At 32.4% G+C, this 14434-nt stretch overlaps 1 protein-coding gene across 1 annotated transcript; it reads left to right on the top strand.

The window, feature by feature from the left end:
* The first annotated feature begins 1624 nt into the window (after positions 1–1624).
* Positions 1625–8262, top strand: LOC122279886 (ankyrin repeat-containing protein ITN1-like). Its single transcript, XM_043090777.1, has 7 exons — positions 1625–1721; positions 2527–2626; positions 2995–3474; positions 3720–3869; positions 5549–5602; positions 5705–6138; positions 7600–8262. The coding sequence occupies exons 2-7, from the start codon at positions 2527–2529 to the stop codon at positions 8203–8205; spliced, it is 1824 nt and encodes a 607-aa protein (XP_042946711.1). The 5' UTR covers positions 1625–1721; the 3' UTR covers positions 8206–8262.
* Positions 8263–14434: the final 6172 nt, after the last annotated feature.

The raw sequence follows: 14434 nt of genomic DNA on the forward strand, positions 1-14434 counted from the left end.
TATATCTATTTCGTACCGCTCCAAATACCGGCTGATATTTCGGCATTTCGGCCTTTACTTTTTGTTTTTATTTCTTCAAACTTTAAGCTCATTTTTTGATCCCCAATTCAGACTAGGTTATTTATAATTTATATATATATATTATGTATAATTTATTCATATATAGACTATTATTTTAGAATATAATTTATTCATATATCGACTATCCTGAAACGGTACACAAAACGATACCGATATAGAAATATTTCGTTCCAGTGCCTTGATCGCTATGACATCCGGTACAGTATTCAAAATTTTGATAAATATTGTAAGACTCATTTTATTTGTCTATCTCTCACCCACTCTATATTTCAGAATTTGGACAATAACTCAAGGAGATTTAAATCCTTCTTTTCTAGTCATTTGAAATAAGACAAAACTAAGCATTCCATTTGAAAAACTCTTGAGTTTTTTAATACATGATTATGTTCTGTAAAATTAATAACGTTTGAACAGTAAATAACTTGTTTGAATGGTCAATTATAATTTATAAATCCATTTGAACAAAGAAAAATACACATTCGAACAAAAACTAACTCATTCAAACGACAACCAAGTAACATAGTTATTACAACAGTTCAAATAATATTAATGTGCAAAACCCCGTTCGAACAGACAATTTTTGAAAATATAAAGTTTGTTCAAACATAATCTATGTTCGAACACAAATTATTTAAAAAATTTATTCGTTCGAATGTAAAAAATCTGTTCAAAATATGTTCTTTCGTTCGAATAAAAAATTCTTATAGTTCAAACAATATGTGTCAGTTCAAATGGATAGGTTTCCATTTTAACAGTTTGTTAAGACAAAAATAATTCGTTTCCAAAAAACCCATTCCAACGGACAGGTTTCCATTCGATTAGATATATATATATATATATATATAATATTGTTTAAAGTCCAAACTTCTGCACCCATTTGCTCGTTTTCCTTTTGTGGCAATTAAGAAGATATTTTTATATGTTTTTGTGCTTGTGTATATAGATGCACATGAAACATATAATTAACATTTATCTTCTCTGTTTATAAACACAGATATATGTATGTATATATATATATAATCATAATATTACATATTTGTTTGTATTACTTTTTTCACTGACTTAGTGAAAAAACTAATGTTTGCGTACATAAAATAATTCTCAAGTTGCTGTATCATTTAAATGATCATTGGAAAACTTTTTATTGTATTTCAATTACGAAGCAATTATTTAAATGTCACATCATAAAATGTTGAAAGTATTACATAATTTGATTTGTAAAATTCAAGTTTTAAAATTTATCTTTTAAATTAAATTATGTTATGTAGATGGCATAATATACTACTATAAAGACTTTCAAATAAAATTATTTTAAAAAAATGATGAATAGCATTTTTATAATTTAATATAAGAGAAATGATACTTACAATCGTGAGTGTGTAAATATCGTACAATCATTTTAAAAAAAGTGAATAAATATAATATCCATATGAAAAGAAATGAATTTTTTAATAATGGATTCCACTATTTCTCAAAGTAATTTATATACTTTACGACTATATAAAGCATTACTGATAACTTGTTTTCTAGTACCTTATTAGCACCGTACACAGTTATATAGGTTCGTCTACGTACCGGCTGTGCCTTGGGACATACAAGCAGCAGATTAGGAACAGCTAGCTAGATCTCCTTCCATCCTTGTGAGTATGATCTTCTACTACCTTACTTTTTGCATCAGAATTTTCATGTGCATGCATCATTGTAGAGGTGAAGTTCAGCTTTTAATTTCATCACCCATATAGCATAAGGCAACGTACAATGTTAACATGACTCACTAATGTTTCCTAGAATACCCCGGTTAGGATCAAATGATAGTTGTCAAGCCGTTGTTTCCAGACGATCGATTGATGTGATCCATCTAACTCTACATTTTTTTAAGGACAACTCAATAAGAGTAAGCCGGGGAATTTCAAAAGAATTTGAAGGCCAAGGATTATAACAATGTAAGCCGGGGAATTTCAAAAGAATTTGAAGGCCAAGGATTATAACAATGTATCAGAGTAGTGGCCGGTACAAAAAATGTATCTATTTTGTACTGATTCAAATACCGGTCATATCGGTACGTTTCGGTCAATACTGGCCAAATTTTGGTGTCCCAGTTGTATCGGAACCGGCCGAAATTTGTGAATTTTTATAATTAATGTAAAAATTCTGATATTTTCATAATTTTCACTTCAATGCTCAAATATGAACACTATTATCTTAACTTAGAATTATTATTGAGTTTTATAAATATGTGCTTTAACTTTTTAAAACTTGCATTGATATTATTTTGAAAGATAATTTATACATATATAATTAATTTATTATAATAAACTATCTCGTCATGGTAAGAGTATCGAAATATTTTGTTTCAGTGCCTTAACCGAAATGACCACCTAAATGGTATTCAAAACATTAATTATTAATGAAGGACTGCAGATATATAATTATCATATGATTCAGATGGATGAGGGAGAAAGCTTGTCAAACAACCCAGGTCGGACTGCAGGTGATTATCATATGATTCAGATGGATGTGGGAGAAAGCATGTCAAACAACCCAGGTCTCTCTCTCTCTCTCTCTCTCTCTCTCTCTCTCTCTCTCTCTCTCTCTCTCTCTCTCTCTCTCTCTCTCTCTCTCTCTCTCTCTCTATGCAGATCAAACATTATTGCAAGAAAAAAAAAGTAGACTTGTTATTCCAAGGAAAAATAGAGAATTTCTCAAGAGTGCACTATATTTAAAGCTCTTGTAATTAATTAATTCATTCATTCCAATGGCCTTTACATATATTTGATAAATCCAGAAATTCAAAATCAACGTGTACAAAACATATCATTTTGTAGTAGTTGGAATGTACATGTCGGAATTGTTTCGTTTATATATCTCCTTCTATAAATGAGAACCTGATTAAAAATAAAAATAAAAATACAGGAATGATCAACGAGTATGCGGCCCTAGTCAATGCTGTGCGAGGTGGTAATTGGAATGCTACGAGAGACTTCCTTATACTCCACCCCGATGCTTTGACAGCAATTATCACCGCACCTTTTGACAAGACGATTCTTCACGTTGCTATTGCTGCTCAGCAGGAACGTATAGTGCAGGAGTTGGTGAATATGATGCTGGAACCTGACTTGGAAAGAACGGATAACAACGGTATTACAGCTCTTCATGAGACAACATTTCGAGGTAATTACAAGATGGCAGAATGCCTGATTAGAAAGAACCGGCGCTTGGTCCACATCAGATCACCTGGTTTTACAGAACTTCCAGTTGTCATGGCTATGATGTTTGGGCATAAAGAATTGGCTCGCTATCTCTATGAACTGACTCTGTTGCAAGATCTAGAGGCAGAACAAGGTGACCAGGGTTCTGAACTTCTTACCTACGCTATCTATGCCAGAGAATTAGGTAATAATGCGTCATTCTGGTAATTTCTGAAAAATAAATTTTTAAACTGACATGATATTTTAATATAATATACTTGATTGTAAGATTACTTTTATTATAAAATAAACTTAACATATAATATCAATATACATCAATTAAGTTTACTTTTTTCATGAACTATGATAATATTATTAATTTATTCCATTTTTCATGAACTGTCGTATGTATATCATGCGCATGCATGCACCTACGGTACAACAACAAAGATATCGCTTTGGACCTAATGGACCGTTGTCCTCGTTTGGCTTTTGCCTTGAAGAGACGAGGAATTGTCACCCCTTTGGGTGCATTGGCTGTTGTGACCAACGCATTGATCCCGAGTGCCACATCTCTACAAGGATGGATCTACCGTCATTGTTAGTATCAGTACTCTTTCCATCTTATAACCTTTTTATTTAAATTGTCCTGGAAGATTGGAACTATGTATGCCTGCATCTAGGATCGATTGATCTATATATTGGGGTCTTTTTGGTGATAAGAAATTCTCAGAAATTCTTTCTTTTATGCATAACAAAAATAAAAGAAAATCTGGTTTTCAGCTAATCTCTATGCTTTGTCTCGATCGAGATTTGCTATCAGTTTTATCATTATCGGAGGTGGCCCAAGAGCCTCGATGCTAAGATGAGATAGAAATTTATAAATAATAATAAAATAGTTTGAATTAATATGTGTTATAAGGTTTTCGAAAAGGAAAGATAGAAAGTAAAATTATAAAGTTAAAATATTGTTAGATTAATATAATTTTTTAATTTTTTTTATTGTTTTGAGATTTGAAAAAGTTGAATTGCTTTTATATGTTGTTTGAAAATTTCAAAAGTAGAAAAATATAAAATTAAAAAATATTTATATTTTAATAATATATATTTAGATATTAAAATAAGATAAAATAGGTTAAAACTATCTCAACATCTACACGGGCCTAAGCCACTTCTTGGTGGCCCATATTAGCCACTCATTGGTAGCCCAAAAAGTTTCATGACCACTCCCACGTGATGTTCAAGACTTGATCCATTGTTGGATAACTAAGAATAAATAGTTTTTCTAAGGGGTCAACTTTCCCACAATGTGACACATTTATATAAAATAAAAAAATCATAAAAACATAACTATAAGAAGATTAGATCTCGATAATTTGTTACATACACATAATAATAAAATTCTAAAAACACTGCTTAATATATATATGTTTAAGATTTTTGATGATAATGTTTTATGAAATAATATTTATTGATATTAAGAAGTCTAATATTGTATAAAAAAACATTAATTTGGGATCTATATTAAGAAATTTATTGTTTTTCCTAAACTTAGTTTTAATTTAATGTTGGTGAGGCCACATCCTTTGAAAATAAAAACTATAAAATTTTGGGACTAAAGAAAAAACAAAAGTTAGAAAGAGGTATTTCTAACTATATTGAAATTTTAGAATATTTTGGAGAGCATGCGAGGATTATAAATTTTGGGGTGGCCATTTTTTATATATATAAAATTATGAATAAAACCTAAGCTTAACGTAGGTCTTTCACTGCATGGGATGGCTAGCTAGATTCAATCCCACCATGTTGCCTAGGTACTGTTAAACTTAAACCATCAAGTTTAAGTTGATTATAAGAATATGTAAATTCATTAATTATTTATTTTATATCTTAACATCTCACTCACTTAATTGTGTGTCATACTCCCCCTAATCAATGAGTGGGCCAAACACGTAAATTATAAATAATGGCCGGTAGATACAGTTATAAATTATGCAGGCACCGCATACTCATTTTGAATAAGAAGACTACTTCTTATTTTGAGAAAGCAAATATATAGTGCATTAACATAGATGATAATGCTAACTAATCTCTAAATATATATAGGCGCTGATGATAACTAAACACGTAAATTAGCACGTGGTTTCAGTAATGCATGGAATACTTCACAAACTTCTCAATAGCCCATTTGAAGAATAAACACAATTAGTTTTTTCCATTTGGTAAGAATTTTCTAATTCATGTTTGTGATGGTCAGCAAATTTGCTCTTACTTTGCAGTGACAGCTCCAATGCATCAGCACCAACTAGGTTCAAGCCTCTTAAACCTCTTGGGTATATTGCATATTTACAGTCAATTAATATAATTTCTTCATTAATTGTTAAAAATTTGTTTTTTCTTGACATTATTTATTGTTTAATTCGTAATTTACAAAGGATTCCAGCGTACTCTACATGAAACGATGTTGGCTCATGTCCAGTTCCAAAAACTTCTGTATCGTATCTGCGAAACAGTAGCGACTTCAAAGATAACTCCAGAAATAATAAATTCCAGTGTTGCGCCAGCCATCTTCGGTGCTATCAGCAAAGGGAACTTTGAGTTTGTTTTCCAAATAGTCAAGGCAAATCCAGATTTGTTGTGGATCCAGAATGAATTTGGAATGGGCATATTCCAGTTTGCTGTCCAATGTCGTCAAGCTGAAATTTTTAGCCTTATATACCAGTTAAAGGAGAATAATGCTCTAATACGCTTTATAGATGCCGCCGGCAATAACATATTACATGTGGCAGGGATGCTAACAGAATTCACTCCTATTAATCACATCACAGGTTCAGTTTTGCAAATGCAAAGAGAAGTGCAATGGTTTAAGGTGATCAGCTCGATCTCTCAATACTTCATAATATTTCTCGGCTATACTCTCTTTACTTATTACGCATGCTTAACAACGCATTTTCTAATAAATTTGACATTTTTATTAAACCTGATGATAGAAAAAAGTCCCCTCAGTCATGCCATGTGGGGTGGTTTGGCCACCCCCTAGGTTTGATGGGTGGTCCGGCCACCATCTATATATTTTCATTTTTTTTTATTTTAAAGTTGAAAATAAGAATAATATTTATATTTTTGCATAAAAAGTTTATGATGGTTGGATGTTTTGAAATATTCACCTCAATGGCATTGGGATATTCATCTTTTGTCATCAAACTAAAGATTATGAATGAGCATTCCTCTCATTCTGCGGACCAAATGTGTCCTGTAAGTAAGTTTGTAGGAAGGAAAAATGATATAAACGTATAATGTGATCACTAAGTCTTACAAAATGGTGACGAACTCCACTAATCTGTGTAGAGTTGCTCTATCCTATGGGGCCTGGGACTCGCTCGGTATTGCAGGAATAGCTAACCATCTGCTCAACAAGTGGTTCGAACCACCCCTTGTTTTTCATATTTTAATTTGAAACTACAGGCGGGTTTTAACTAGTTTTTTTTTTTTTTTTTCCTTATTGTGTAAAAGGATCCCCTCTCTATATAGATTCCAGTACCCTATCACTTGTTGGAGGTAGGGGTGTAACTAGTCTAGTCTGCTCTAGTTTTAGACAAAATTTAAGACCAAACTGATATATACCGGTTTTATATTTTTTAAAATTGATTAATCCTCTTAAATTGGTACCTCCGATCTTACTGGTTTTTTGGTTTTAATAAAATGAAAATTATCTATTTTAGTAAACTTCTGTTACTATTTACAAAAATCTACTTTATAAAAAAATCTGTTAGGTAAAAAAATTCTGCTATAAAGACCTTGCTTTATAAAAACAATTCTACTATTTAAAAAAGAAAAAATCTAATATAAAAAAATTGCATATGATTAAATAAATTTTTATGTTTAAAATTAAATTTTTATGTTATAAATTATAATAACAATAACATTAACCTATAAATAATTATAATTTATATTATTATATATAAAAATTATATATAATATAAAAAATATTATATATTATAGTAAACCAGTCCGGTCCTAAAAATCATGAAACCAGAACCCGGATTGATTTTAGCTAGTTTTGGCATTTTATAAAGCGGTTCAAACCGGACCAATTCTATCAATTCAGTCCGGTCCGGACCGGTTTTCTGGTAAAAATTTACCACCCAGGTTGGAGGTTTTTTTTCCTTTTTTCTTTCTTTTTTATTTCTTTTCGATTCATATTAAATACATAGCGTAGTGCAAAAAAACTAGAGAGGAGATCGAGAATAGAATGTCAAATACGGACGGATAATTTTTGCTGTTGTATTTTAATTGCTTTTCTTTCTAAGATTTTTTTTAATAAATGTAGGAGGTGGAAAGCATTTGCCCTCCCATGTGTCAAGAACTTTTAAACAATGATTGTTTGACTGCCAAAGAATTGTTTACGAGGACCCACCAAGATTTGAGGGAAAAAGGAGAGAAATGGATGAAGAACACAATAACTTCTGGTTCAGTGGTGGGTACTCTCATTGTTACTATTATGTTTGCAGCCGCATTTACTATTCCGGGTGGTACCAATCAAGAGACAGGCTCAACAATTCTCGTACATGACAAATTGTTTAAGATCTTTATGATAGCTGATTCTATATCGCTATTTTCTTCCTCGACTGCAGTATTAATATTTTTGGGAATCTTCACCTCACGTTATGCAGAAGAAGACTTTCTTATATTATTGCCCAAAAAGATGGTAATAGGCTTTTCTACTCTTTTCTTCTCTATCATAAGTATGATGATAGCCTTTTCTGCTGCCCTTTTAATTACGTTACGTGAAGAATCATTGATTGTCATTCCTATCATTGGTTTGGCTAGTGTTCCCGTTTTATTTGTATTGATGCCATTTCGCCTTCTAGTTGACATATTTCGTTCAACTTATGGAAGGGGCATCTTTAATAGGAAAATGAAACCTTGGTTTTGACTTTTTTCCTTGTTACAATGTTCCATTAATGTGTGGCATATTGACTACATTGCTGAGTCTTGTATAATGGGACAGATTAATGAATCTTTAGCCAACGTATGTTGCATATTTTGTTATTTTTTGTATTTTAGATTGATGATCACCCAATATAATCATATATTTGTATTTTCACTATTTTAGATAGTTACTTTGGCAAAGGAAAAGGGATTGAGGTTCACTAAAATTTCTATCCTAATCAAGGATCTAAAGTTTGAAAACGATAGACACATAAAGAAGTTGTATAACTACTTAAGAGCACTGGCCTTGGACTGGCATTTGCATTGGCCAATGCAAAATTTGACTAGTTTAGGCTTAAAACGCTGGCATTGAACTAGCTAAAACAAAAGAATTCAGGTTTTGAGTCACAGTAAAGCCAAACAGAAAGTCATCTGTGGAAGTCACTGTGAATAGACCAAAGTATTATTTTATTAAAAACAATTGCTTGTCTGTTTTCTTCCCGCTTGATGCCCACCTTCCTCTCCTTTTCTCCCCTCGCCGAATCCCCTTTCCATTTGTTTTCTCTATTTTTCTCTTCCCTCTCCCTTTCTTTCTTCCCTCTACACCAAACCAAAACTCATTCTCTCTCATACTCTTGATTTTTCCTTCATTTTTTCTCAGTTTCTTTTACAAGTAGCCTTCCTCTCTCTCATTCTCTTCCCTCTAGGGTAGACCGGTCTTTATCTCTCTTATTCTCTCTGTTTTCACCAGACCTAGACTCGCTCTCTCTTATTCTTGGCGTAGCTCAGAACCCATTCGGCAGGACAATCGAAGTTGTGTGAGAATCAACATTAGGCTCTAATTTGGCAGGACCCATTGTTCATCTAATCTGCTTGGTATGTAAAATTTCGGTGTCTAATTTTTGCTCTAATGGGTATGCCTAATTTGTGCTTGATCTGTGCAAAATATGTGCTTGGGAAAGATCTGTGTATTTTCTATTCAAAATCTGGTCCAGTCTCCATCTGGTTCTTATATAACTACGAAGGACATCAACAAGTTTTATTTAGAAAGTTGCATTTCTAAATAAAGACCCAATAAATAAATAAATAAATAAGAACAAAAGACTTATCAATGCAAAAACATCCACTAGATTTCATTCAAGTGGGTCCAACTCTAAAGGTAGTCTCATTTTGCTTTACACATGACGAGGATCCATATATTCAAATGCACTATTATTGAAATTTGGGTTTCAAAATTTTCCTAGTTCAACAATCTGGATTGATCTACTTTGCTATAAGCCACTGCTCTATTGCATCTTTGCCTGAAAATAAATTGCAATGTCCACTATCCTTATCTCAACAACTCAAAAACATCAATAATTCACCTGCAAGTGTTAAAGATGAGACACAATTGTAATTTGTAACTTGTAAGTTATACAGATTAACTAAAAGCCTCATGAGCCTTCATCTAGCCTTTTGGTCAGGTTAACACATGTCATTTTAACTTTGAAAATTCTGCTCCAATAATTTAGAAGAAGGCATGCATACCACAATATTCCACTATTAGTGGAATTTATGCAAAACCATGATATTACCCTCTTAGACTACATTGATGGCTAATAGGTATCCAATCTTTGATTTAGAATTTTTGAAGAGTTCTCCTTTCTTTCTAAGGCCATGCATAACCAATCAATCTTGCTTAATATTCCTCACTACCATTCCAACATCCTATTCCACCAAAATCATATCATATTTAGATGTTAGACAGTGTCAAATAATCCTATTCCACCAACAACCTTCACAACAATAGAAAGATGAAAAATTTCGTCCCAAATTGTAGGGATTTCATCCTAGAAAATATTCTGGTACAAAAAAAAAAATCATCCCAAGGTCGTCCCTACATCACTATCCCAGAAGTTTTTTGAGACGAAAATCACCATTTCGTCTCAAAATATATCTTTAGGGACGATGTTGAAATTGACCGTTCGATACCGTTCGAACGGGTTAATTTTTTCTCACGGTTTAATTTCGTTCTAGAATGACGTTTGAATGGTAATATATTGGACGTTCAAACGAAATTAAATTGGTTGAACGGTTATGAAAACACGTTCAAACGATCACACATTTTGATAACGTTCGAACTGTATAAAATAGATTTCCGTTCGAATGTTAAAAGAACAAATCGAACAGTAAAGGGATCAAACAGTGTTGAGTTATGTTAGAACAGTACGATAATAAATTGCATTCGAACGTTTTTTGACCAATCTAATGTCGTTTGAACGACTCAATCAATAATGTTCGAACGTTACATGGTCGTTCGAACGAAAGCTATTTTATTAAAACCCCATAATAATAAAAAACCAATTTAACATTCATAATATTTGAAAAACATACATTAGAAACTGTTCAATACTCACAAAAGTTTTATAATAAGTGCGAACTAATAAATAACCATGAGACCGACATTATTCATACATAATTAGATAATGTCATAATCTATACCTAAAAAACCATCAATTGTTTGGAGGCCTGTACTGTTGCATAAACTGCTGCATTTGGAGTTGCATTTCTCTCCTGAACTATTCTTGTTGTTTTTCATGTTGTTTGAGGCACGTCTCCATCTCTCCTTGTTTCACCCATTGAACCTCTAACTCATACTGCCTTGCAACCAATTATTCGATTCTGCAATTCAAATTCTCTTGCGCTATAGAGGCCGCAGAGGTAGACCCAGAAGAAGAGGAAGATGGAGAAGGTTTTACATAGCGACCCAAACCCCTCAAATATCCTGAACGTTGACCCAGAACTTGTGTGAAAATCTCAACATCATTTGTTGAGGAGTTTTGGTCTAACGCAGATTCAGCACGTATGACAATCATTTTATCCTACACATAAGATAAATAGTTAATATCATCATAATTATTCTAATATATTTATTTAGAACAATTTAAAATACTTACATGATTCTCATGGGCATCAGGATGACTCCACTCTCCATTACGATTAGTATGTGATGCAGCATATAATTTTGTCAGATCATAATTGACATCTGAATCTTGCTATAATAAATATTTGTTAAGATATAAAGTCATTAGGATTCATATATTCGGTTAACTATATACAAATAAAAAAATAGCAATACTAATTTCTTAGAGAGACGGTGGAAAGATTTTGAACCTGTATGATGAGTAATATTCAATCTTGATATATTTGTTTTGTTTAAAGAACTTCGCTCCTACATAGGAATTGAAAATATTAGAAAGCGAAATTAAAAATAGGACGACTAAAATAATTAATTTAATTATACCTTATATGATGGATCCTCAAACATGTCACAAAGTTTTTTCCAATCAGAAGGTTTGATATCTTGAAAAGGATGTTGGCGTGCATCTTCCATATTCTCGAACTTATTATAATACTCATGACACATCACCTTATATTTGCATAATGCATTACTCATAAGCTCTTCCACAGTTTTACACTCATTTCTCCGACCAAAATTCAATTCGAAATCATCCTGTAAAAAAAATTTAGACAAACATATTATCATTTATAATATTCTAACTTTAAGTAAAATAAAAAAATTTACCAACTAAATAAATGTTTTAAACATTACCAAACAACGCTTCTTGATAAGCTCTTTAACATCTTGGGGGACTTTCTTCCATGAACTTGTTGCCAAAGGTGCATAAGTTCGTGTAAGAGTACCGACATGCGATGCAAGCCAAGTTGCTGGTTGTCCTTCGCCTCTGGTATGTTCGTCAAGAATGTTAACCTTGATCTTACCCACCTTACAATATTTTTCCAACGTCACGCCTCTAGTCGTGCCTCGACCTTGACGAGATTGTACTGTGAACTCATCATGATATATAATATTGTAATCAATTTTCTATTATAACCTTAATTAATAACTTTTATGACTATTAAAATTTTACCTTGTTCTGTAGAGTCAATCTCTAATAGTGAGTCTGAAGGAGAGATAGGAACAAGTGGAGATGGAATGCGAACTTCCTTTCTCTTTGGAGGCATAATTTCAGAAAACTTATATAATATTTATTAAGTAAAATAGTACTCATCATCACATAATGTGAAAACATAATTCATCAATCACTATCTGTATCAGTATCATTTGACAATTCAGTTTCATCATCTGTAGATACTTCAGATGAATCAACATTTTGCTCAAGTGTTGCATCAAAAATTTCAGCCTCAATATCTTCTCTATTTAATGAAATCATCTCATACTGGCTCAAATCCACAAAAAAATTAAAGACGGGCTAACTCTTTTGGTATGCTTCTTGAGTAGAGGCATCATTTTCTTCTTCATCTCGCCCTTCCGCCTGAGGGATAACATCATATATATTTCTTGGAGAATATTTTTGTACTACTCGCCATTGATTTCCTAACTTTGGGTCATCTAAGTAGAATATTTGATATGCTTGAGAAGCTAAAATAAAATGATCATTCTCCTACCATTTTCTTGATATATTAATACTAAAAAGAAATTCATCATCACAGATTCCAGTTCAAGTATTGCTTAAATCCCACCAATTCAAGTATTGCTTAAATCCCACCAAGCACACTTAAACAGATACACTGCAAGCTCCTCCAAATATTTCATTCCAATTATATCAACAATAACTCCATAAAAATCAATATTTTCTCCATCATGACTTCCCTCAACTAAGACACCACTATTTTATGTTTTTCTATAATAATCTCAATCCATTGTGTGATACCTACTTTCTCAAGAAATGCATGCAAAATATCTTGTAGCGCGTCTCGATGGGCCACACGCTAATGCATACAGTTCATCTGATATATCGTTTGGATTATTCGCATGTATTTGTATAACTTACAAATTGAGTAAATCTTCTATTATATCAATAAAAAAATAATCAATATTTTCTGAACTATTGGATGAGTAAAGCATATGCAATGTCATTACCTGTTCTTCAAACCATCTCGGGAACTCATCTTCATGTTTTTGGTCTATATCATTTACTCCTAATTCCTTGAGCATGTTAATATGATCACTGAAATTGATGATTACCACATGTATTTTATATTCTTAGAATTTTGTGAAAATAAATGAGCGAATATTAAATTAAGAAAAGATTAGAACTTACTTCAAGTAATTCTCTATCTTAGGGTAATTGTTCAGCACATACCACTGAGATTTCTTAAACTCTCTTCTACATAAGTCATAACCACGCACTGCACCAAGTGGACGTACTTGTTGGAAAAACACAAAAAATACATTTCGTTGTCTTGCTCGATCAACGTCAAAGTTTCTTTCCGACCTATCAAACCTAGTGTCAACTCCGTGGAAATATTTGGAACAGAATATATGTCATTCATCATTAATATATGCTTCTGCAATTGATCCTTCTGGGCGAGCCTTGTTACCAACTGTACGTTTCAACTTCCCAAGAAATCGTTCATTGGGATACATCCATCTATACTGAACTGGTCCTGCAAGTCGAGTCTCACATGGCAAATGGACGGTTAGGTGAACCATGATATCAAAAAATGACCGTGGGTAAATACTTTCTAGCTTACACAATATTATGGGAATTTCCTGTTCCATTCGATCCAAAGCTTCTACATTTAATTTCCTAGCACATAAGTCTTTGAAAAATAAACCCAACTCAGTCAAAGCCATGTGCACGTCTCTAGTCAAGTACCCACCGATACCAATAGGCAAGATACGCTGCAAAAGGACATGACAATCATGACTTTTTAACCCAGTTATTTTCCAGTCATTTGTTCACACACACCTTGTCAAATTCGAGGCATAATCGTCCGATAATTTAATTTTCATTATCCACTCACAAAAAGTAGTCATTTCATTCCTTGACAATGTATACCACCCAATCGGCATGTAAACGGACAAGCCATTTTCTTGCAATTGCATTTCCGGTCTTATTTCCAACTGTTTCAAATCCTTCCTTGAGTTTAATGTATCCTTCATTTTTCCTTCAATTGATATCAATGTTCCCAATACGGATTCATATATATTTTTTTCAATATGCATAACATCAAGACTATGCCGTAATTTTAACTTTGACTAGAATGGAAGATCGAAAAATATACTCTTCTTAGTCCAATTCAACTCAGATGTAGCTCGTTTTCTCTTTCGATGTTTTTTACCAAATTCATTACAACCAACATCTACAAATTGTACAAGTACATCTTCACCAGACAAATATGGTGGAGGTTGGCCCCATTCAACAGTACCATCAAACATTTGTGAA

This window comes from Carya illinoinensis, chromosome 10 (genome assembly GCF_018687715.1).
Source record: "Carya illinoinensis cultivar Pawnee chromosome 10, C.illinoinensisPawnee_v1, whole genome shotgun sequence".
Taxonomy (NCBI): domain Eukaryota; kingdom Viridiplantae; phylum Streptophyta; class Magnoliopsida; order Fagales; family Juglandaceae; genus Carya; species Carya illinoinensis.